The sequence below is a fragment of the Xyrauchen texanus genome, chromosome 20, assembly GCF_025860055.1.
Source record: "Xyrauchen texanus isolate HMW12.3.18 chromosome 20, RBS_HiC_50CHRs, whole genome shotgun sequence".
Classification (NCBI taxonomy): domain Eukaryota; kingdom Metazoa; phylum Chordata; class Actinopteri; order Cypriniformes; family Catostomidae; genus Xyrauchen; species Xyrauchen texanus.
Genome location: NC_068295.1, coordinates 34,038,200 through 34,064,979, shown reverse-complemented (window position 1 = coordinate 34,064,979; position 26,780 = coordinate 34,038,200). Strand labels below are relative to the sequence as shown.

Here is a 26,780-nt window from a genome sequence, read left to right as displayed (position 1 = left end):
TGGCTCTTTAAGCAAAACCAGCTGACATCCACTAACCTAAACCAAAAGTCAAGTGCTGATTTAACAAAACATTTTGTATTACTAGACTCGACATCATTTTAAAATGAGTTTGTTTAGGGTGATGTCACGGTGTTTAACATAGATTCAGCCAGAAGTCAATAATGCAGATTTTTCTCTCTTTATTAAACTTATCACAGCCTCTTTCGCTTTTAAAAACTCTCCACTCATTTGTCGTGGCCGTGCTGGCTTTGTAGAATTTGTTGCAAATCTTGCAAAAAAAAGTATAATTCCACACAGTCTCTGAGAGACGGGCTTCAAAGTTTATTTTAATGACAGTAAACTAGGTAACAACTCCTCACTTAGATTGGCACGCACAATTGTAAATAAATTGTGTCATGTTCAAACCACACCCACAAATAGTTTTAACCAGTCACCAACGCTCTTCGACCAGCCGAGTTCTCTTGGGTCAAGAATTTCAGAGATGTGCATGAACGGGAGAAATCTCACCAAATGAACATCTTGGCAGAACTAAAACCTCACTGCATTATTTTTCCATGTTGCCATACAACAGCTAAATGAGAAAGTTCAGTTACAGCAGAAGCAAGATGCAATGCATTTTGCCGACAATGGCATCATCATGCCATGTTTGAATCTGGATGTGGGCATTGGCTGGACATGCGCTTTGACGGAGGTGAAGATTGTCATTGAATAATGACTTACATTTTCATCTGTTCCACACACAAAGTTATTGTATGGCTTCAGAAGACATGGACTATAGCATACGAGTTGTATAGACTACTTTTATTGGTCTTTCATGGTGTTTCTTATTCCAGGTTCAACACAAGTTCATCTCAATCAACAGCATTTGCAGCATAATGTTGATTACCACAAAAAATTATTTCGATGTATCCCTCCTTTTCTTTATAAAAGAAAAATCTAGGTAACAAATGGAAGTGAATGGTGCCAATTTTTGGAGCATTTAAGTGTGAGGCTTATCATTTTATAAAAGCACTTACATTAATACTTCTGTAAGGTTTTTAAATCGTCATTTTACTTTCATTTTAGGGTTTACAGCGCTACATCATCATGACAATAAAGTTGTAAAATTGGCACATTTTGTTGGCATCTTATTGCAATACTTTTTAAACAGCAAGTATTTTAACATTTACAAATTGCCCCCCATTGACTTTCATTGTAAGTGCCACAAGTGTATTTTTATTTTTTTAAGAAATGGAGGGACTAGTCAAATACATTTTTGTGGTAATCAACATTATGCCACATATACAAAATTCAAATTGTACTGAATCTTAAATATTATCATAATTCCTTTAAGAGTGCATGACATTTAAATGACCAGAATAGGACTTCTTTGGGTGCTAAAAGGATGGTAAAGAAATCCCAGAATCCCCTACTGCGAATGCATTTACTCTTACACATGGTTTAGTATCCAGCATGAGTGATTAAAATAAGGAATTAAACACCATCGAAATGTGACTAACTGTTTGCAGTTGCCATGGCGCCACAGCAGTCCGAAAACATGTGCCGCGTTTCCATGGCGACGGAGTACATAACAGATGCAGGACACACACGTTCGGGAAATAGAACCTTGACTGTCATAAACATACACGCTCAGTGCTAGCCATCCAAAGACATGTGGCCTGGAAAAAGATATGTAGTATGAGGCATCAACACAAACCGCAAACACAAGCCATGTGGACCCCGGCAGCATCATTAGATCATCCTTTACATAACAGGCGAATATGCCACGGTAACCACACCAGTGACATCACAGAATCATTCCACTCCATCTGTTAAAGTGCTGAGGTCATTCAGCAGGCCAGAGCAGTGAAAATAACAATCGGACTGGCCAAGGGTGTATATTTGGCTTGAATATTGGGGGGGTTGCAGCGTAAAGCATCTACATGTTTCCATTGATCACGGCATAAATATTAGGGGGGTCGTACTTGCTTGTTTTGATTATTGGGGGGGGGTTACCTCCTCCCATCCCCCCTGGAAACTATGCCTCTGGGACTGACACATAATAAACATTCAGAAGGTCCGCTGGTTGACCAATCCAAAATTCCGGCTTCACACAGATATCAAGTAACTATTCAAATGATTAACTTCATTTGTTTGTAAGTGTGAATGATGTTGACTGCTCACTCCCTGCCTACTTTCTGGATTGGATAACTACAGCGATCCATCAGAGAAAACAAAGTGGGAACATTTGATCAAGTTGTCTTTGCCAAAGTTATACTCATAGCTTAAGACATCAATTAGAAATTAGAGTTTATACAAACAGTTGGACAAGTGCTCAGATCTTCTCTCCGAGGGATGTGCTATAAAACAAAACGGTAACACTTTACAAAAAGGTTCTATATGTTAACATTACTTAACAAACTAACAATAAACAATACATTTACAGCATTTATTAATCTTGTTTATTGTTCATTTTAACATACTAATGCATTTTTAAAATTAAAAGTTGTACATGTTAACATTAGTCAATGCATTCTGAACTAACATGAACAAACGATGAACAATTTTATTTTTATAAACTAACAAAGATTTATTAATGCTCTAAAAATATATATTTTTTATTATATATTTTTATATTTGTATGGAAAAGAGCATTTGGGACAAGGACAGTGAATGGGGAAAGAAAGATGTTAAGCTCAAAAATGTCAAAACACCATAAAGTGAGTGCATGCAACATTTGCAAAGAGATTTAAGAGTTGATTTTCACTGAATAATGACTTTAATTTCAGTCTATTCCACACACAAAGCTATCATATGGCTTCAGAAGACTTGAAATATACTACTTTTATGGTGCTTTTTGTAATTTCTGGATGAAAGAGCAGAGTACACATTTTGTCTAACTTGTTTGGGTAAGCTATTCCTTTAAGGTGAGGGCATTAGTTTCCAGGACAAGGCCCATTTGTGAGAGGGAATGTTCACTTTATGCCTAAAGCCATTTTTGCCTTATTCAGTGATGAACATACAAAAACACTGTTACAAACACATGTCCTCATTTTACTCTGAGTGCTTATGTTTCTAAGTCACTCAAGAGGTTTCAAATACATACCGTATGCAGGAAACGTTCTTGTTTATGTATCTTAGCGAGTCTCAGGTGTAAAAACCTGCTGAATGAGTTGTGTGTGAAGTGGTCCAGCTCTTCAGGGAAAGAGGAAGCTATTTGGAAAGAATGTAGGACAGGGAAGGTAGTCGGCTGTTAAACAGCAGGTTGGTCTGAAATGAAAGTGCTGTACTAAGAGGGAAGATGCTAATTGAAGGCGGGCACAGCATGGTACAACGTCTGCATTCACCTGGTTTATCCTACCGCCGAACAGAAAAATAACCGACCAACTAAGCGCAGGCAGCTGACTGTACGGTGACTGTTTATATTGAATCAGTTAGTGTAAATATACAGCTCTGCTCAAAAACCTTAGGCAGAGGCAGATCCAGATGTATCCTTCACAGATAAGCACACTTATCATTACACGCAACGCATGTCCTGGGCATAATAAACATGGGAGCAGATTTACTGTATGGAGAATGGAAACTTCACCTGCAAGCGGTGAGCCAGGTGTGGAAGAGATGAGGGCAAGCTGCCTCACTGTATCTCTTCACTTCACCTGAAAACGCTCACATACAGTCATCTGAACCAATGTCAAAAACGAAACCGTGTGAGAGAAACCCAGCGTGTGCACGATACAGACAGAACAGCAGAATGTATCATGTTTCCCAATATTTGTGTACGCTATGCTTTTTTGTTAGTAGGAGTACATCCTGGTGTTAGTTTAGGAATATATGATGATTACGTTGGACTCTATTGTAATAAAATGTGATTGTCGAATCTTGTGCAGTTCACAAGAAGCGCAATTTCTGAGGCCAGGCACGGATTATGAACTGAGAGGCCCATGGGTCGGTACACCATGGTGGCCCCCCATGCCCAATAATAAAAACATTAATAATAATGCATGACACTAGCAATGCGAATACATAAACCTTTATGTGCGCTACAGGACGCTAGGCAGATTTGGTTGGATTTTTCAAATAGACAGTAGAACATTTTGGATAATTTTATAGTTATTATTACTACAGTGAAAAAAGTGACCAATATATTACACAGCAAATTATACGTACTTCTGAATTATGAACTGAAGCAAAATCATGCGTTATTAATAGGGATGTGCACGGATAGTCAGAATTTGGTTAACTGTTAGAATCCTTAAATCACTTTTCGTTTTTTATTTACGTGTAATAAAGTTCTTCAACCCCATCTGAGTCCGACGGCACCCGACAATCCTTTGGGTTTTGGGCCAGGTTCGGGTCAGTTTTTTCAAGGAGGTGAGTTAGGGGCTGTTCACACATGCGTCTGCGCTGTTTTTTAAATTTTTTATTTTCTATGTAACACGTACTGGACGGAGGACTTTGCTAATTGCGGAGCATCTCACTCTTTTTTTTGTCAGCGTCCCGTGCAGGGCCGCCGCATTTTTGAAACGCTGTGTTAAATAGAACTTCAATATTTATAAATGCATCTCGAGATGCATCCCTGTAATCTGTTTCACCATTCGTTGCGCTGCATCTAGGTTTTTTACTACAGTTGTCACAAAGATCAATATTACCTGCTAATTTGAGTTTGTATTTGATGCATCCATGGCAATAAAAATCCTTTATACCTGGGTCCCGACAAATAACAGAATAACTGTTCGTGAACTCAAGGTTAACCACATATTACAAAAGGTTACCGTGCACATAGTTGGACTATTAAGGCCTCTTTGCTTTATCAAAACATTTAATGCATGCAGGACTTAAACATTTTAAAGACTTCTGTTGCATAAATACAGTAACAAATTAATTTAAACAATCAGCATTGTACACAGTCAGGGTATAATGCACATTATCTCGTTGTTTGGAAGCGTTTTGTGAATAAAAGGCTATTCTCTGTCTGTAGTCATTCAAATAAACTTGCTGTGCCTGTGTGCAGATTCCCTAAACATACACTTGAGTGCATGCGCTCGTGCTGCTGCGGTCCAGCATGCATTCGGCCGAACAAATTATATTTTACATAAGGCTGACATTTACATGGATTCATAATAGATATCTAAAAAAAGAAGAAAAACAATTGGTTTAGAGCCCAAGGCCCCTTGGGTTTAAAGGCAATGGCCCAATCGGCCCAGTGGATAATCCGTGCACATAAGTGACTGCACAATGTGTGGAGAGTTTCAAAATCACTTAAGGGGTGAACCTCACCTGTCAAGAATTTTGGGTTGAAATATGACCTGGACATATTCTTGACAGGTTGCGTGAGATTCACCCAAAGACACTCAGTTATGACAGTTAGGATGCTGCCTTTGAAAGGTACTATGGACTATGAAGACAGTACACAGTGAGGCAGCTCCCTAGGATTTGGAAGAGAGCTTAATTGTCTGTACTGGAAATACGTTTGACATTTTCTTTTTAATCTCAGGCAGACTCACATTTCCGAACAACTCGTAACTCTTTCTCTCCTCTTTAGGGGTTGTTCGCTAGACCATAATTTAAGTCTGTATTAGCGATTACCATGACGTCTCATCTCTCGGCCTTGAGCTCTTAAAGATCAGCTTACTGGAAAAACTCTCCACTTCAAGGTATGAGGTACAGTTCTCCATTATATCTCACATGCTTATGTAACTGAGATGTTGGATTCACTGACTTACATCAAAAGAGACTCCCTTTGATGTGTATGTGTATGCACTTCAGACTCCCAAAAAAGGAGTATGCATACCCCATAGGGTACTTTAAAAAAAAAAAAAACATTTTTGGGACAACTATCTCTACAAGACTGATTAGTTGACTAGTTAAGGTAACCCAGTGACTAGTTGATTGTGAAAATATGTAGTTTTGCACATCTCTAGGTGAAACCTGTTGAGCGTGTGTCTCTGTTTGGCTGACCTGCTCCTCTGTGATGACTCCTCGGTTGTCAGTGTGTGTATGAGGAGAGCTCAGAGGCATGATCTGACACACATGACCAAGTAACATGGACACCTCTTTCATGGACCTCCAGCAACACACCAACACCATCTGAGCTGTGACTCGAAATGCTTCTTCATTACCACTACCTAGACAACATTAGCACACACAAACACAAAGCACTTGCAGAAAACTGATGAAACATCGGCCTCTCGTGGACAGAATATGTATTACCGCAAACCTCACGCCCATATTATTAAATATAATGATGGCTTTGTCCACAAGGTGTTGGTGGTATGACCAATATCATATGTCACGGTATGGGTCATTTTATATTAAGGTAAATCTAAATATCATAATATAGTTATTTTATCTGGAAATTCAATAAAAAAAAATAAAAGTTTTTGTAGTAAATTCACCATGACGGCAATGCAAATTTTCTTTCTTTTTTTGACAATACAGTGAATTAAATAATTAACAAATAAAAGTTACTTCATCTCATTTGATTTATTTATTTTTATCATTTTCTTTTGGAACTTGGAGGCAAACCATTACATAATAAATATGATGTATCATAAATAGGAATACATTTGATGTTTTTATATATTAGCCAGTATATGTACATGTGACCACATAGCAGTTGAATTCTACATTAGTGTGTCAAGTTGTAAAAACTAGTTACCTCATGTCGACACTGGACAGGAGTGGCAGTTCGCTGCCAGTAAAAAGAACAAATTGGTCTCCACTAAAAGCATGTGTCATTAACACTGTTTACAAAATTAGGCTCTAGTTTACTGCTTGGTGTCAGATTATTTCTCTATTGTCTACTGTAAATTTCAATAATTAGCTATGTGTGCCGTAATAACAAATATGAGTGCTGTAATAACCCAAGGATACTTCTGGATTTATATACAACATTTTCAAGTCTCAAAAGGAGCTTTATGATCCTAATACTACGGTAAGAGTTGGTGAGGTTGGAGAACTGCAACCGGTGATAGGTGACTGTGTTTGTACCATTGTTGCTGGATTTTTGTTTATCCTCCTTCTGCTTGCTCTCATTGGAGTCAAGCTCTCTGGCACTGGTGAAAAAGTCATTGGTGTCATGAGGCTGGATCTCCTGCAGGATTCTCTGCAGGCCAGCAGAGGTCTCTGTGTAAGTACAAAGATACTGTCACACATTTTCACATAGTAATAAAGGAATAGTTCACTTATAAATTATTATGTGGAGCACCAACAAGAGTTGATGGAAACAAGATGTGAAAATACATACAATGCAAACCAATGGGGTCTAACACTTCCAAGCCTCAAAAATGACTTAAATGCAATATAAAGTTAATCTATCCGACTCAAGTGGTTTCATCCATGTCTTCTAAAGTGATATGATCGTTTTTGTGTGAAAACACTTACATGGGCTTGACGCATATGCAGAATGCTCCATGCATGCGTCAAACGCAAGGAAGTGTAATGGAGCTTCACATCACGATCAGGCCACAGAGACTGCAGATGGCAAGATTTATAGTGAAAAGCGAGTTACAGTACAATTTGGTCTCTTACTCGAGACGTATGTATTAACTTTATGCAGCCTTTATGTCCTTTTTGGAGATCGGAAGAGTTGGTCCCCATTGACATGCATTGTAAGGATAGACTCACATCATATCTCTGTTTGTGTTCCACAGAAGAAGAAAAAAGTTTGACATGCGAGTTTGAGACAACATAAGGGCGAGTAAGTGATTTTAATTTTTGGGGTGGAACTATTCCTTTAAAGGAGCACTCACTCATTTGTTTTCAAAGTGGCTTACATTGGCTTACACTGACACCTAGTGGCCTGGATGCTGCATCATTCAAACAGCAGTTTTCAGTTACCAATTCCATTGTATAAATTCACTACACAGTAAGCCAGGATTCATTTTAATCAATGAATGAAAGTGTCCAATAACAGGGTGGTTACTGAGATTAAGAAAGTAGCATTCGGCTGGTCATGTGATTCTAACATGTCTGCCCACATGAGGCGCCCCTGCTCCATGTAGAATACAAGAGCTTTTATAAATTGCTGATTTAACTCTTCATCTAAAATGAATGGTCATGATTTCATACATATATTTCAAAATTACTATTCATTTCTTTAGAAGAAAAACATATTAAATGAGGGAAAAATAATTACTGAGGGAACCTTTAAAGGAATAGAAAAGTTAAAATTCTGTCATTATTAACCATCATGTGGTTACAAACCCATATGCCTTATTTCCGTGAACACACAAAAAGAAGTGTTAGGCTGTATGTTAGTCTCAGTCACCATTTACTTCTATTGCATAATTTCTTCCATACAATGAAAGTGAATGGTGACTGAGGCTGACATTCTGCATAGCATATTTTGTGTAAAGGAAGAACATCCATCATAGAAGTTTGTAACGACATTAGGCTGAGTAAAAGATGACAGAGTTTTCATTTTTAGGAGGGACTATACATTTAACAGCAGAGGTCTCTGGTTTCCCCCAAAGATATTTTTCTCCATTAACCAACATCTTATGGAGTTTTGTGTTCCTTGCCACAGCCACCTTTAGCCTGCTCACTGGGGGTCTACATTACAAATATTACAGCTTCTTTTTCTGTTAAAGCATCATTTTCTGTAAAGCTGCTTTTAAATTATGTGTGTTTTGAAAAGCTCTATACAAATAAAAATGTCTTGACTTACCAGACTCTGTATCCATGGGAATGAGGCCCTCAGGGGAAGAGCTCTGAACCACAGGCGACACGACATCAGACATCATGTAGCACAGAGCTATGAGCTCTGACACGACAACCCTCCACTGAGACAGCAGCACCAGTGATCTAAATACACACACATCCCTAATAAAAATCACATCTATATATCTATCTATCTATCTATATATATATATATATATATATATATATATATATATATATATATATATATATATATATATATATATATATATCTATCTATCTATCTATCTATCTATCTATCTATCTATCTATCTATATATATATATATATATATATATATATATATATATATATATATATACACACACACACACACTCACCTAAAGGATTATTAGGAACACCATACTATTACTGTGTTTGACCCCCTTTCGCCTTCAGAACTGCCTTAATTCTACGTGGCATTGATTTAACAAGGTGCTGAAAGCATTCTTTAGAAATGTTGGCCCATATTGATAGGATAGCATCTTGCAGTGGATGGAGATTTGTGGGATGCACATCCAGGGCACAAAGCTCCCGTTCCACCACATCCCAAAGATGCTCTATTGGGTTGAGATCTGGTGACTGTGGGGGCCATTTTAGTACAGTGAACTCATTGTCATGTTCAAGAAACCAATTTGAAATGATTCGAGCTTTGTGACATGGTGCATTATCCTGCTGGAAGTAGCCATCAGAGGATGGATCCATGGTGGCCATAAAGGGATGGACATGGTCAGAAACAATGCTCAGGTAGGCCGTGGCATTTAAACGATGCCCAATTGGCACTAAGGGGCCTAAAGTGTGCCAAGAAAACATCCCCCACACCATTACACCACCACCACCAGCCTGCACAGTGGTAACAAGGCATGATGGATCCATGTTCTCATTCTGTTTACGCCAAATTCTGACTCTACCATCTGAATGTCTCAACAGAAATCGAGACTCAGACCAGGCAACATTTTTCCAGTCTTCAACTGTCCAATTTTGGTGAGCTCTTGCAAACTGTAGCCTCTTTTTCCTATTTGTAGTGGAGATGAGTGGTACCCGGTGGGGTCTTCTGCTGTTGCAGCCCATCCACCTCAAGGTTGTGCGTGTTGTGGCTTCACAAATGCTTTGCTGCATACCTCGGTTGTAACGAGTGGTTATTTCAGGCAAAGTTGCTCTTCTATTAGCTTGAATCAGTCGGCCCATTCTCCTCTGACCTCTAGCATCAACAAGGCATTTTCGCCCACAGGACTGCCGCATACTGAATGTTTTTCCTTTTCACACCATTCTTTGTAAACCCTAGAAATGGTTGTGCGTGAAAATCCCAGTAACTGAGGAGATTGTGAAATACTCAGACCGGCCCGTCTGGCACCAACAACCATGCCATGCTCAAAATTGCTTAAATCACCTTTCTTTCCCATTCTGACATTCAGTTTGGAGTTCAGGAGATTGTCTTGACCAGGACCACACCCCTAAATGCATTGAAGCAACTGCCATGTGATTGGTTGATAAGATAATTGCATTAATGAGAAATTGAACAAGTGTTCCTAATAATCCTTTAGGTGAGTGTATATATACACACACACACACGCGCAAACATGCACGCACATACATCAGTGAAAAGCATGCCAAAACCTACAGACTGTTGCAAACCTTGCGTCCAAAATAGAGTACTGTACTGCTATTGACGAAGAACGGACTTCTCAGCCAGTTTAAAAGTATGTACTTTAGGTATGCAGGTGAGCAGTATGAATACATTCCAGACGTGGGCACTGTCCCGAATCTGATTTTGTTAAACAAGCACAACTTTATCATAAGGAACACCATTGGTGGTATTTATTTATAATTAACATTTTAAAAGAGCCGCTCGACTCACTGTTCTCAGTTGTTTTCTTAAATTAAGCATTTTGAATGTGATGTCTCCTCCACTCTCAATGGCATCATGGGATAGCACAGTGTCCAGTAGATGTGCACTTCAGAATCTCTGTGGCCGTAATAGGTCATCCGGGTATTTCTCGCTTACTATTTTATGAATACTGAGGATTCAGAGACCCTACTTCATTGGCATACTGTTTTTGTAATACTAGAATTATTAGGGAAGAACGCAAGTAGAAGATTAAAGGTTGTTGTGTTTGTGTGGGTACCCAGTGTTGAGCTGTTGCAGGACTGCAGTGATACAGTGAGCTCTGCCATATAAAGGACAGGAGGCAGCGGCCCGCAGAAGAGACGACTCAGCCTTCCGAATCTCTTCCTTCAGACAAACCATCAGCCAATGCACCACTGAAACAATGCAAATAAAAACCTTATCTTATACAAATACAATTAAAACAAAAATAAAATTTCTCTCATTTCCTCACCCTCATTCCATCCCAAATGTGTATGACTTTATTTATTCTGCTGAACACAAAGCAAGATTTGTGGAAAAACATCTCAGCTCTGTAGGTCCATACAATGCAAGTGAATGATGGCCAGAACTTTGAGGGTCCAAAAATCACATAAAAGGCAGAATAATAGTAATCCGTGTGACTCCAGTGGACAGTAAGACAGTAGATATCTTCTGAAACAGTGCAATCACTTTGGGTGAGAAACAAATCAATATTTAAATCTGTTTTAACCATAAATCTCCACTTTCACTTTCAGAATATGAAAGTGAAATTGGAGATTTATAGTAAAAAAATAACTTAAATTTAAAAAAAAAAAAAACACACACCCATCATATCGCTTCTGAAGACATATATTTAACAACTGGAGTCTTATGGATTACTTTTATGATGCCTTTATGTGTTGTTTAGAGCTTGAAAGTTGTGGTCACCATTCACTTGCATTGTTTGGACCTACAGAGCTGATTTATTCTTCTAAAAATCTTTGTTTGTGTTCAGCAGAAGAAAGTCATAAGAAATCTGGGATGGCATGAGTTTGAATAAATTATGAGAATTTTATATTTTTGGATGAACTCTTCCTTTAAAATAACCAGCATGTTTCATAGTTCTCATTCCTTTGGACCAATTCATTTCAGGGATCCAGACTGTGACTAAATTTGCTTTTATTTTTGGCGAAGACCTTTGAGTTCTTTTGTGTTATTTTGATGGTAGTTTTTATTAAAGCTCCCCCATTTGAAATGAAATACTGAAATGCTCTTAAGCCAAGACCTCAAAGAATCACCAGAGAAGCAGTTTATGCAAAGCACTCTGAAAACACCACAGCCTTTGACGGTTTAATCACACCGGGCCGTATTGCGGTTTGAATTTGTTTAACTGTCAAATTATCAATTCATCTCATCCCAAAATATGGCAAATTCTTTGAAATTCCACATTTTACTGTAAGTTCAATTTTTATGATTGAATTCTGTGGTTCTGTCTGCGTTTTCCACATCAAAGACACCATATGGCCCTACACATTATTATTCGAGGTCACACTGGTGTTACAAAATTTGCCAAATCTCTCTCTCCCCCCGATTATGCGCTGCTATTGGGTATGAGAAACACCAAAAGTCAAACACTCTAAAGTATGTAACGTAACGGCACTATATATTTAAACCGGGTGAACTATCCCTAGTATCACAAGTAGTAGTTGTGAGCAGTGGTCATCTTAACACTACTACACCTGCAAGTGTGTTCTGCTCCAGTATAGAAGCTTCAGATGTCTCTGACTGGATCAGTGCTGGTGGCTGGAGCAGGGCTTCTTGCTTCTGCATACAGCTGTGTAAAGCGTCCTGGAGGCCCTGCTGATGGAGCAGCAGGTTGAGAAGGTGAGCAGCAGTTACGCTGTCAAAGGGTTTAGTGCTGGTGCTGAGATCCAGAGCCACCTGCAGCAAATTCTGCAGTCTCTCCGGCTCCTAAACAGAGAAGGACAAGTGCTCATATAGGGCTGCACAATTTGATCAAAAAATCCTATTGTTATTATATTGACAAAAACTGTGATTGCATTATGAAATACAGTGATGTGAAAAAGTATTGGATTTCTTCTATTTTTGTGTATTTTTCCATACTAAATTGTTTTAGATCTTCAAACGAGATATAACATAAAACAAAGGCAACCTGTGTAAACACAATACTTTTTTTATTGATGGAAAAAAAAGTTATCCAACACCTATACCACCCATGTGAAAAACAAACTGCCCCCATGAACTTAATAGCTTTTTGCGGCACCTTTAGCAGCAACAACTGCAACCAAACACTTCCGATAGCTGGAGATCAGTCTTTCACAACGCTGTGGTGAAATTTTGGCTAACTCTTCTTGGCAGACCTGCTTTAGTTGAGCTACATTGGAGGGTTTTCAAGCATGAACTACCCATTTAAGGTCCAGCCACGGCATCTCAATAGGGTTCAAGTCAGGACTTTGATTAGGATATTCCAAAACATAAGTTATGCTTCTTTTGAGACATTCAGGGGTGGACTTTCTCCAATGCTTTGGATGACCGGAGGTTCTCCTTTACGATTTTCTGGTAGAGAGCAGAATTCATGTTTCCCTAATTTATTGCAAGTCAACCTGGCCCTGAAGCAGCAAAGCAACCCCACACATCATACTACCACCACCATGCTTGACCGTAGGTATGATGTTCTTTTTGTGGAATTCTGTGTTTGATTTACACCAGAAGTAAAAGAACCCGTCCAAACAGTTCCACTTTCGACTCATCAGTCCACAGAACATTCTCCCAAAAGGTTTGAGTATCATCAAGGTGTGTTTTAGCCAAATTCAGAGGAGCCTTAACGTTCTTCTGTGTTAGCAGTTGTTTTTGCCTTACCACCCTTACATGACTGCCATTTTTGGTCAGTGTCTTTCTGATAGTGGAGTCATGAACAGTGACCTTTACTGATGCAAGAGAGGCCTGCAGTTCCTTGGATGTTGTCCTTGACTTTTTTGAGACTTTCTGAATGAGTTGTCGCTGTGCTCTTGAAAGAATTTTGGAAGGTCGGCCACTTCTGGGAAGGTTCACTACTGTGCCAAGTTTTCTCCATTTGGAGACAATGCTCTCACTGGGGTTATTTGGAGTCCCAGAGCCTTTGAAAAAGCTTTGTGACCCTTCCCAGAGTGATCAACGTTTTCCTCATCATTTCTGAAATTTATTTTGACCTTGGCATAGTGTGTTACTGGGTGAGACCTTTTAGCCAACTTTTTGCTTTTACTGAACAGGGCTGGCAGTAATCAGGCCAGCTGAACCCCAATTATGAGTTTCATAGATTTGGGGATTTAGTAACTAAGGGGGAAAAAAAAATTCCAATACTTGGCCAAACAGGCCCAGCTGGAATTGGATTGCTTTTTTGCTTCAATAAATAACATTATCATTTAAAAACTGTATTTTGTGTTTACTCAGATTGCCTTTGTTTTATGTTGTTTTTATATTTAAAAACAATTTAGTATGAGATATAGGCAAGGCAAGGCAAGTTTATTTATATACCACATTTCATACACAATGGTAATTCAAAGTGCTTTACATAGAAGAGATTAAAATAAGAATAAAAAAATAAGAATAATTGAAACAGTTTAGAATAAAATAAAATAAAATACAGTACAAACAGTCGGACACACAGTGGCACAGTGCTCATTCAGTAAATGCACAGCTAAACAGATGTGTTTTGAGTCTGGATTTGAATGTGACTACTGTAGGAGCACATCTGATCTCTTCTGGAAGCTGGTTCCAGCTGCGGCTGGCGTAATAGCTAAAAGCAGACTCTCCTTGCTTAGAGTGAACCCTTGGTATTTCTAGCTGATGTGATCCTAATGATCTGAGTGATCTGTTGGGTTTATATTCAGTGAGCATATCTGCAATATATTGAGGTCCTAGCCCATTGAGTGATTTATATACCAGTAATAATGTTTTAAAATCAATCCTTAATGTAACTGGGAGCCAGTGTAAAGACCTGAGGACTGGTGTGATATGTTCATATTTTCTGGTTCTGCTCAGAATCCTGGCAGCAGCGTTCTGTATGAGCTGCAACTGTCTTATGGTCTTTTTGGGAAGGCCAGTGAGGAGTCCATTACAATAATCCACCCTGCTGGTGATGAAAGCATGCACAAGTTTCTCTAGGTCTTGACTGGAAACAAAGCATCTAATTCTTGCAATGTTTTTCAGATGATAGTATGCTGATTTAGTTATTGCTTTGACATGACTACTGAAACTAAGGTCTGACTCTAGAGACACACCAAGATTCCTGACATGATTTTTAGTTGTTTGACCCCTAGTGTCAAGGTATGCATTCACCTTGAGAACGTCATCTTTGTTTCCAAACACAATGACTTCAGTTTTGTCTTTGTTTAACTGAAGAAAGTTTTGGCACATCCAACTGTTAACTTCATCAATGCATTGGCACAGGTAGTCAATGGGGCTGTAATCATTAGGTGATAGGGCTAAGTAGATCTGTGTGTCGTCTGCATAGCTGTGGTAAGCAATTTGGTTCTTTCTCATTATTTGGCTCATTGGGAGCATATACAGGTTGAACAGGAGTGGCGCAAGAATTGAGCCTTGAGGGACTCCGCATGTCATGGACGTCCACTCAGACTTATGGTCTCCTATACTCACATAATAACCTCTCCCTTCTAAGTATGACCTGAACCATTTTAGGACCATCCCAGAAAGCCCCACCCAGTTTTCCAGCCTGTCAAGAAGTATGTTGTGATCAACAGTGTCAAATGCAGCACTGAGGTCGAGTAGTACCAGTACTGATAATTTGCCTGTATCAGTATTTAAGCGAATATCGTTTATTATCTATATGAGCGCTGTCTCTGTGCTGTGATGCGATCGGACCAGATTGAAAATTGTCAAAGTATCCATTTGAGTTCAAGAATTTGTTCAGCTGATTGAAGAAAACTTTTTCAATGATCTTGCCTATGAAAGGAAGATTTGAGATCGGTCTATAGTTGCTTAATATGGTCTTATACAGATTGCTCTTTTTCAAGAGGGGCTTGACAACTGCAGTTTTCAGAGAGTTTGGAAAACTCCCAGAGAGAAGTGAAGAGTTTATCACTTCTAGGAGATATGCTTCTAAACAGTTGAACACACTTTTGAAAAAAGATGTGGGAAGTGCATCAAGGGCGCAGGTTGATGTTTTAAGGTGCTGTACGGTTTCTTCCAAAATTTTGCCATCAATTTCTTTGAAATCAGACATAGTAACTAATTCTCAGGTTGTGGTTTGATTTGTCTGACCCCAGCACAACTCAAGGATGTGCTGATCTCCTTTCTGATATTATTGATTTTTTCAGAGAAGAAAGAAGCAAACTCACTGCACTTGCAGTCTGAGAGCATTTCACTGGGAATCTGGCTTGGGGGGTTTGTCAGTCTCTCTACAGTCGCAAAAAGAGTGCGTGTGTTGTTTAAGTTGCTGTTTATAATATTCGAGAAGAAAGTCTGTCTAGCTTTGCCTAGTTCCATATTAAAAGCATGGATGCTGTCTTTGTAGATGTTATGATGGACTACAAGTTTTGTCTTCCTCCACATGCGCTCTGCTTTTCTACATTGTCTTTTTATATTTTGCACTGCTGTTGAGTTTCTCCAAGGTGCTTTTTGTCTGCCACTCTTCTTCCTGACTTTCACAGGAGCAATATCATCAATTACACTTTTAACTTTTGAGTTAAAAGAATCAAGGAGAAAATCAACAGAGTCAGCAGATATACTTGATGTTATAGATATAGTCTTCATAAATAGTACACTAGTGTTCTCATTTAAGCATCTCTTCTTGACAGACACAGATCTAGCTTCAATGGCAGGAGAGATCAATATATCAAAGAAAACACAGAAATGATCAGACAGTGCTACATCCTTAATAACAATCGATGAAATGTTTAGACCCTTACTGATAAGTAAATCTAGAGTGTGTCCATGATTGTGTGTGGGTCCATGTACATGCTGAGTCAGATCAAAAGTTTTTGAAACAGTTATGATTTATTTTGTCATATTGTTTTCTGCATTATCTATGTGAATGTTAAAGTCTCCAGCAATGGCAAAACAGTCAAACTCTGAGGTAATTGTTGATAACAGTTCTGTAATGTCCTCAGCAAAGGCTGGAGAGTATTTTGGAGGCCTGTAAATAATGATAAGTAAAATGCGTGGAGCACCTTTTAACACACTACCCAGATATTCGAAAGACGGGTAATTCCCAAATGATATTTGCTTACATTGATAGACATCTTTAAAAAGAGCAGCTAAACCCCCACCTCGTCTACCTTCTCTGCAGACACTCAAATAAGTAAAGTTAGGAGGGGATGTTTCATTTAGGACTGTTGCACTACAGCTGTCTTCTAGCCAAGTTTCATTTAGAAATATAAAATCCAGGTTGTATGTGCTTATTAAGTCATTGACTAGAAGTGATTTATTTTTAAGTGAGCGGATGTTTAAAAGTGCTAACTTAACAGTTTTTGTCCCCACAGCAATCTTAGTTTGGCGTGTAATAGGCACCAGATTAGATGGGTTTGCTGTACGGCTTTTGAAGGCCTTAGACGTTCTATGACGTAATCAAACAGCAATAGAGATTGATACAGGTAAACATTTGAGAAAGTTACTGTTATCATAGCGGGGACACAACACATATCACTGAGAGCTGGTATCAGTTGTTTTTGGTTCACCTCGAGCAGATGGAGGAGGGTCTGAGCCCTGGCGTTGTGGCAGAGGTCGAAGAGCTCTCACAGGAGGAGGGGGAGGGCGAGCTGGGTCCGCAGGTGCTTGAGGGGCCTGACGTTTTTTGCTTGATATCTGGGGGCTTGCAGCAAAAGAGTGGGATAGTTTGGTTCCAGCATACACCAGTTCTTCGATTTTCTCTGAGAAACACAGATGTGGAGATGCTGGAGAGAGGGATAACGTGTCTGGTGAGAAGGGCTGTAATATGCTGTCCTGGTTTCCCTGGATGTTTTCCAGAAAGTCGTCCTTGGGTGCTGAATCTTGGAGCAGTTCTAATATGTCACAGTCTGTCTGTGGTGAACTTTGTGGGCAGGGCTCAGATGAGATTGTGTCCATGAGCAGAAATTGTTGTGGCTGAGTGGTGTTATCATTGTCCTTGTGTGATTTGTCAACTGCATGTCCATTCAGGTGCTGAAGTGAAGTCCTGTGGTCATTCATACTGTGTCCAGGTGTGTGTGTGCCATTCAGATTGAGTGGATTGGCACACACTGCAGAAGGATGATTGAGGGAGAAGTAGATATTGTCCTTTAGCACTCTTGAACCAAGTTTGTTTGGGTGGTGGCCATCCTGTCGAAACAGTTGCCTCTGACTCCAGAAAAGATTGAAGTTGTCAATGAAGTTCACTCCTTTTATATTGCAGGTTTTTTGCAGCCATGTATTAAGCCCAAGCAACCGTGAAAACCTGTTTGTTCCTCTTGCTGGAAGTGGTCCACTGATGAATGTTTGAACTTTCAGTCTTTTAAGTGTTTCAAAAAGTTCATTGAAATCCTTTTTAAGGAGTTCTGACTGCTCTTTATGAATATCATTCTTCCCCACATGAATGATGAGTCGATTTGCAGTCTTATGTTTCATCAGAATGTTCTGAAGTTCCCTGTTTACATCCGAGGTTGTTGCTTGTGGAAGGCAGCATGTAGTTGTATCCCTGCTGCTAATGTTTCTGATTATGGAGTCACCCACTATCAGAGTCCTGGGCCCGGCTGCGCTCTGAGCTGAATGCCGCTGTCTGCTCGACCTTGAGCGCCAGTTCACATCAGTGTTAGCTACTGGCTGATTCAGTCTGTGTTCGATCACATTCATCACATTTGGAGATTCCTCATTCATTAATACTTCAAATCTGTTCTCAAGTTGTATAGGCGGTGGTAGGAAACCAGTGTTTGCAATCCTTGTCAGAGCCGTATCTGGGGTAGAGAGTGCCTTTTGGTCTCGCTCCCTGTTTTTGCCATCGATTTGTAAGTCGATCGGTTTGTTTCTCTACACTCAGTAAGGCCTGTCGAGGAGCACTAGATTCATGGGACTCACCGGCTGTATGCTGAGGGCGTCCATGACGAAGCTCTGTTGTGTGTTCCGTCTGGTTTGGTGGTCCTATAAATAACTTTGTTTCAAGAACTGCAATCCTTGTAAAAGTCTGTGGCAGTTAGTGCAGCTAGTAGATTCCAGAAGAGGCATTTTCTCTTATCCTTTTGAATGTAGGCAGTTGTGTTTTCCCTTCCCCTGAATGAAAACTTTCAGTGGGAGGCTGGTCGGATAAAAGAATTCTGCTTTTTTTTTTTTTGTAGTAGTAGTCCAAGCTTTTGAGCACTGTGCTGATTTGTTTAAGTTAAAATTAGTTAAAATGAGTTGATAAAAGGAGATAAAATATGACAATATAAAAGCGATAGAGCAAAAGCGCGGAGCAGTAAGCAAGAGAACAGAAGCTGAGCAATCAGCATATATACACAAAAACAGAAAAAACACTTTTTCACAACACAATACAATGTTATAAACAAATGCAATCATTATAAATATCGCTGCTCCTGCTTAAATATCAAGGCTAAAAGAACAAAGACAAAATATCACGATGAAACAGTAGCTCATGTTCATTGCTGCCTCACACTGAAAGTCATCATAAACAGTGTTGGTGCAAACTGCTGTCTGATGAATCAGAACTGCAAGGTACTGCTGAAAATGACACCGTAACCAATCAAAGAATTTTAAATGTGGCCCCTTTTTAGGTCCTCAAAAAGTTGATGTATTGTTATCAGGGTCAGCAATTAAAGGAATATTCCGGGCTCAATACAAGTTAAACTCAGTAAACAGCATTTGTGGAAAAATGCTGATTACCACAAAAATCATTTTTACTTGTCCCTCCTTTTCTTTAAAAAAAGCAAAAATCTGGGTACAGTGAGGTATTTACAATGGAAGTGAATAGAGATCATTTGTAAATGTTAAAACACTCACTGTTTCAAAAGTATAGCCACAAGACGTAAACATTATGCCTGTTAATATGATTTTAGTGTTATAAAATCTCTTACAAACCTTTTCTGTGTAAAGTTAAATCTAATATTACAACGTCGTTGTCATGAGGATGTAATGCTGTAAACCCATTTTGATTTTCACAGCTTTACAGCTCAAGCAATACACAAGTTTTATCAGAAGAATCAATGCAAGTGCTTTTATAAAATTATAAGCTTTACATTTTTGCCTTTAAGCCCTCAAAACATTTGCCCCATTCACTTCCATTGTAAGTGCCTTGATTTTTGCTTTTTTTAAAGAATAGGAGGGACAAGTCCAAATAATTGTTAGTGGTAATCAACATTATGCCACAAATGTGCAATTAGTGTACTCATGATGAATTATTGCGGTCATTTCTTAATACACTGGTACTCAAGCCAGTATTATTATTTTAGACTAAATAGCAGAGACAGGCCACTTTTGTTAAAATGAATGGGAGAATTGAAACACCCAATAATCAACAGATGTTGAAAAAAGTCCCATCTTACAGGTAAAAGAACCAATCACCTTGTGGATACAGACGTCGCCTGCCAATCAATTCAAGAACACGCATGCGCATTAGCTATTCAAGCCAGGAAAATTTTAATCTGAGGTAAAGAAGCACAATATATGATACCAGTGTTGTCAGATTAAACTGCTGATTTGAAATATGTTTTTTGATCGTAATATTAACCAATCGTTTTGGAGATTAAGGTCTTCCTCCATTCAAGTAGATATGAGCCGCACTTACATGCCACATGTTTACATAGAAAAATAGCTGCCCGGGAGCATTGCAAAGATGGGGGCAGAGTGGACTGACTTGCTAAAAAGACTTTGCTCAAGCACATCTGTAACCTAGGCAGGTTTAAACCTAGTTTGATGCTGGTCAAGCTGGTCGACCAGTATGGTCTTGCTAGTTAAGAAACATCCAAACACAATATATGATTTTGTTTTCACAAATGTAATTGGAATGGAATACCAAAATCTTCACACTGACCTGGAGTCGCACTGCTGTGGGGGGCAGTTTTTGTAAGAGGTTGCAGGCAAGCTCTTTCACCTCTAGAAAGTTGCTCGCGAGACAGCACAGCACAGCTTGAGCATGAGATTCACTCACTGACTCACCAAGAGTAAAACCAACAGAGCCTGAAAGAAAAGGGTAAACAAATGGGCAATATTTATATGCAAATGATACATCAGGTTTGTGTGTGCAGTTTTTTTTATAGGAGAGACTGGGAAATACCAGTGTTGAAGGTGAAATGTTCAGCGATTAGCCCCAGCAGGTGCAGAGCCATCAGACACCTGGAGAACGAGGCTCCTGGGTGAAGCACCTGGAACAGGGTCTCACAGAACCAGCACAGGAACTCCTGATTAAACACATGCATAAACAAATGTGAGCAGTGCCTGCAAATGCAAAACTGACCACCACAATTCCAGGATGATTTTGAAAGTCGCCAGGGCGTCACTATGGTGTTCTGAAAAGTTTTTAGCAATACATTGCACATTGGACAAGTGATTGCTTACTGGACAAGTCAAAAGAACCCAACACCAAATGTCATTCTTATTCTAAGTGTTAATCAACTCTTTGTCAATGTTCTGTTGATTCCTCAACTGATTATTTTACTAAAATTTTTTTAAATGAAACCGTAAAAACAAAATAGAATAAAAAAAATAAAAAAAAACACATTCTTTGAAAGAAATTAAAGCAGATTTGAAGCAGAATATGTGATTAACCTTAACTCTGGTTCACCACTTCTACATACTGTGGACTAACTGCAAAGAATTGGTCTAATTTTTCAGCCCTAGGGAGAGGTGAGACTGTACCTGGTACATGTTGAGGACTTGTTGATCGTTGTCGTTCCGATGATGATCCATTCTTTTGTGCAGTAGCTGAGCACTATCCTTCACCCTACACAAGAGCTGACACATAACAAAACACACAGGAGCCAATCAGATCACATTTACAAGGTCCACTGGCCAGTCTTGAGACAACACATTTCAATGTCATAAAAGAGTGTCAGAGAAAAGCTGTTGACATCGATTCATACCTTCTTTAACAGACTGACCGTCTGCTGCCTTACTCCTGGTGATTGGGTATTCAGATTAAAGGGCAGGAAGTGGCGGATCAGCTCCATTTCCTGTCTGGAGAGAGTTTCTGTGCTGCGATGACTCTCACATACCAAACCCAGAGCATCCATTCGCACCTGATTTCACACACACAAAACGACAGTAAGAGAAAACTAGATTTGTACATTTTCTGGAGGAAACGTGGTGCTTACCAATGTTGCTGCTATGATGCTAGGATGTTTAGCATGGTTGCCAGTGTGTGTCGAGTGTTGTTGTTTTTTAAACAATGCTATGCAGTTGCTATGGTGTTCTGGGTGGTTGCTAGGTAGTTGCTTACTGTTCCAAGTCAAAAGAGCCCAAGACTATATGATATCATATAAATGGCTTGGGCTCTACATCAATGTAAGTCTATGTGATTTTTTCACCTGTTTTATCATTTGTCAGACGAAACTTGTACATCTGATAACTTAGAAAAGTAATGGCACACCTCTCCTCAACAAGACACATGATTTGAGTTGCCATTCATGTCAGAAGTACAAACTGTGCAAGTTATGAATCGAAGGTTAATATTTAGGGTTAGGTTTGTTAATATACTAACCCCAAGAATGAACAACAGCTATAACGATGCTTGCCTTAGCAAACACTAATAACATGTTAGACATTTATAATTCATTAATTATTGATTATTATTCAGTAAGTTCAGGAAAATGTAGCTTTAAAAAGTGGCTCCTGTTCACCTGATCATGTTTGTGCACCAGTGCCAGTTGCATAAGCGGTAGGGGTACCAGGGTGCCCCACAACTCCTCCTCTATAGACTTGAGAACACCCTGAGCTCTGGCAGCACGCAGACACGTCATCAGAGCACCCAGTGCACCTCTGCTACCAGCTAACCCTGAGAAACAAACACACTTAGCACTTTAAAAGTAAATACTATACAATAGACCTTAGTCAGGGATGAAACCATATTTTATTTAAAAGGAATAGTTTTTAGAAGAATATTTCCGAAGGTTTTTTCAATGCAAGTGAATGGTGACCAGATATTTGCAGGTCCAGAAATCACATAAAGGCAGCATAAAAATAATTAATTTGACTTCAGTGTTTAAATCGAAATATTCTGAAGCAACACAATCATTTTGGGCGATAAAACAGATCAATATTTCAAAACTTTTTTTTACAAAAAATAAAACTCCACTTTCACAATGTGTAAGTGAAAGTGGAGATTTATTATAAAAGAGGACCTAAATATTAATCTGTTTCTCACCCACATTTATCATATCGCTTCAGAAGACATGGATTAAACCACTGGAGTCTTATGGATTCCTTTTATGATGCTTTTAATGTGATTTTTGGAGATTGAATGGTTTGGTCACCATGCATTGTTTGGACCTACAGAGCTGAGATATACTTTTAAAAATATCTGTTTGTGTTCCGCAGAAGAAAGTCAAACAAATCTGGGATGGAATGAGGGTGAGCAAATGATGAGAGAGTTTGGAACAACATGAGGGTTATTAGAGTTAATAACGACAGAATTTTCATTTTTGGGTGATTTATCCCTTTAAATATGACATCTACCCTGACTAATGTCCAGGATACTCCTTTCTTCAGTAAATGAAAGAATATTTCACAAAAATGTTCAATATCTTTCAAATACCAGTAAAGCATTGTATAAACAATAAAATGTGACAGTTATGCTTAACCATCTCCCACATATTTGTAAATATGCACACTTTTTGTGTGGGACTGAGTTGGCTAACACACTTAAGTTAGCAGTCACTTCCATCAGTTGAAAAACAGCAAATGCTTCCATGTTGTAAAAAACATTGCGCCATTTGAGACAATATTACGCTTTGAAAATTCATAGGTGCACAGCATAATTTGAGACTTTTTTACTTACCCTCTTTGCAAGATGGCATCTCCTGCAGTGCCTGTACCATGTGACTAAGGCTGGAGGGGTTGCAGCGTAACAGCTTTGGTAGGAAGTAGTCTAGTATATATGTGGTTTGATCCAGTCGGGCTGTGCACAGTATCTGCAGCAGAGGAGAAACCCAAGTCTCATGCCACCCATCCAACCAGGTATGCCCATCCCCAAAGCGGGCACACAGCTGAGCCTTGTGACTCACAAACAGCTTCTCCAGCAGATCACTGGCGTAAGGTGCTACTGTCTGATCCCCCATCAGAACCAGCAGTCTGGATGGCAGACCAGCATCAAGCTTTAGAAGATACTCCGCTTCTAAATGCTCCACCAGACAGGCTAAAGTACCATACTTCCCTTTCATGTGCCACTCCAGTGCTAGAAGGTTCCGGGTGAGCTGGGTGATGTAAGGGTCACTGATGGGATTGGACTTGTAATCACTGCAATGCTGGTGGAGAACAAGGAGGTTTTGAAAAAGAGAGCGTGTTTGGTGACGGACCCCATCCAGCGGGTGCTCCCAGTAGGTGTAGATGTGGTGATGGAGGCGTGTGGTTAGAGGAGAGTCTCCAACCAGAGAGAGGCGAAGGAGAGTGGGGCAGGTGTCCACCTGGACGCAGTCAACCGCAGCGCCACTCCAAAGAGTCAAAACTCGAGCTACTACCATCACCGTGCTGGACTCCTTCACTCTGAAAGACAGATTAATGTTAATGAGTAATGTTTAATTGCTACTCCAGGTTGATTAACTTTAAAATTAATCAAAAACAGTAAAAGTGATGTTAATGCAGCACTTATAGACTGTACTCTTTCGATAGAATCCAAGCCTTTTGAGCCCATATGAGGTGAGGAACAGACCCAAATTTAAATCTTTATTCTCTGATAATCTTACCCTCCTCCAGAATTCAACTTCATTTACAAATTACTACACCAAGCAATGCCATTTTGATATTGTCGGGCCATTTAGTGGAGATTATCATTTTAATAACGATTTAAATTTTGTCCTGTTCCTTACTTGGGATTCAGAAGATGTGGTACATGAAACCAAAGTCATGAGAAATATTTGTATTGTGTTTTTGTTTTTTTAGCTTTAAAGTGGTGGTCACTATGTACTCTCATTGCATGGCAAGAGCTGTGTTTTATGATTCTTCCAAAGATTTCTTTGCATGGCATTGGCAAACGGGCAAGTAAATGATGGCCTGGTTTATAATAAAACTGTTTTTAAAACACGTTTTTATAAATGTGTATTTAAATGTGATTTCATTTCATAAAATCATTTGGTAATACTTAATAAGGTTCCATTTGTTGACATTAGTTAAAGGGTTAATTCCCCAAAAATTTAAATTATCCCCAAATTTACTGACCCTCAAGTCATCCTAGCTGTGTATGACTTTCTTCTTTCAGCCAAACACAGAGTTATGTAAAAAAATATCCTGGCTCTTTTTGTAAGAAAAACATCCATATTTATAACTTTATAAACTATAATCACTGGCTTCCTGTAATGGCCATCCGCACGTTCATGAGAGTCGAGTTCCGGCGTATGACATCTCCAGAAGGCCTTTATTAACCCCCCTGGAGCCTTATGGATAATTTTTTTTGATGGATGGATGTGCTTTTTTGGGCTTCAAAATCTAAGGAACCATTCTCTCCCATTATAAAGCTTAGAAGAGCCAGGATATTTTTTACATTTTACATTTATGCATTTGGCAGACGCTTTTATTCAAAGCGACTTAGAGTGCACTTATTACAGGGACAATCCACCTGGAGCAACCTGGAGTTAAGTATCTTGCTCAAGGACACAATTGTGGTGGCTGTGTCGGATCGAACCAGCGACCTTCTGATTAACAGTTATGTGCTTTAGCCCACTACGCCACCACAACATCCAAAATCTGATAGAGTTTGGATGAAAGAAGAAAGTCATATACACCTAGGATGGCTTGAGGGCGAGTCAATTATGGGTAATCATTTTTGGGTGAACTAACCCTTCAACAGCATTATTCAACATGAACGAACAAAAAACTTTCACAGATGTACAAATACTTTTACAGCATTTATAATTTATAACATTGTTTAATGTCAATTTCAACATAGTAATACATTTATAAAATCAAAGGCTGTACATGTTAACATTCATTAATACACTATGAACTAACAATGAACAATTGTATTTTTATTAACTAACATTAACAAAGATTAAAAATACTGTAAAAAATATATATTGTTCATTGTTAGTTCATGATACCTAATGCATTAACTAATGTTAACAAATGGAACCTTATTATAAAGTGTTACTGCATCTTTTTAAAGTAAAGTGTAAAACAAACAAACAAAAAATATATATATTAAATCCCATGGATACATCAAGATTTACCAAGTAATCCATTCTTTTATAGGGTGGTCAAAATTAAAATTTTTCCCCATGATTTGGAGCAAAACTTTTTGTGTTGTATTTCCAAAGTTGAAACGCCTATAACACCGGAAGTATAAATCACTTTAGACCTTTCTTTTGATGGACCAGAAAAACTAGAAAAACAATTAAAACAAAAATAGAAAAACAATGTGGGTCTCATTCATGACACCCACATTGAAAAAGGATCAAATGTACCAATTTTTGCCCATTGAAAATAAGTACAATTTGATAATTTAATCATGGAGCCACACTAAGAGTACCATATCTTTGACATTTAACCATATAGGGCCTTAGAAATGAGAACACAAAATGGATATTAAGATATCATTAATGCTTCAGGAGTTACAGGCACTCAACTCAACTTTTGAAAAACAACACAAAATGCCAATGCTGTGTCTTTGGCATATGATGCAACAAGGGGTGCAGAAAAATCCATTGATTTTAGCAACTGCGATTGAAATTCTGAACTAACTGTGTTTTCAGGAAATGTTGATAAAACAGAATGTCTTTCTGCGTTGAAGTAAAAAGGACAAACTGGAGTCTGTCTGTGTTATTGCGGCAGTTAAAACCAGTGCCAATATATACATGTCAGGTAGGATGTACAAGAAATCATAAAACATCAAGAGTGAGTACAATGGAGGACAGGACGCCATCAACCTCTCTGTTAGAGGCCAGATTGAACAATAGCTGGGAAACTAGGGTAACAGTGTAAGTGTCATATACACTTAATAAGTCAAATGTAGAATTTTTGCAGCATAATAGACCTACCTATCACCATGTAATAAAAATAAATTAATGATGTTGCCACCTGTAGTTTTGCTAATTGTAAGTAACTGGTAATTGTAGGGATTATTCCATTAATACTTATCCATGGGATT

General features: G+C 38.8%; 1 protein-coding gene and 1 long non-coding RNA gene across 2 annotated transcripts in view; one reads left to right on the top strand and one right to left on the bottom strand.

The window, feature by feature from the left end:
* thada (THADA armadillo repeat containing) overlaps window positions 1–26,780 on the bottom strand; it is a 124,233-nt gene that overhangs the window by 92,902 nt on the left and 4,551 nt on the right. The window contains exons 11-21 of the mRNA XM_052151733.1: window positions 23,481–24,184; window positions 22,324–22,478; window positions 21,568–21,723; window positions 21,344–21,439; window positions 20,763–20,886; window positions 20,520–20,665; window positions 12,265–12,496; window positions 10,806–10,941; window positions 8,648–8,784; window positions 6,970–7,104; window positions 5,938–6,104 (exon numbers count right to left, since the gene is read on the bottom strand). Coding sequence (XP_052007693.1) covers window positions 5,938–6,104; window positions 6,970–7,104; window positions 8,648–8,784; window positions 10,806–10,941; window positions 12,265–12,496; window positions 20,520–20,665; window positions 20,763–20,886; window positions 21,344–21,439; window positions 21,568–21,723; window positions 22,324–22,478; window positions 23,481–24,184 — 2,188 coding nt within the window. The remainder of the gene's footprint in view (window positions 1–5,937; window positions 6,105–6,969; window positions 7,105–8,647; window positions 8,785–10,805; window positions 10,942–12,264; window positions 12,497–20,519; window positions 20,666–20,762; window positions 20,887–21,343; window positions 21,440–21,567; window positions 21,724–22,323; window positions 22,479–23,480; window positions 24,185–26,780) is intronic.
* Window positions 2,158–6,049, top strand: LOC127661153 (uncharacterized). The gene is made up of 3 exons (XR_007972738.1): window positions 2,158–2,354; window positions 5,522–5,640; window positions 5,901–6,049. It is a non-coding gene; the product is annotated as an uncharacterized LOC127661153 (long non-coding RNA).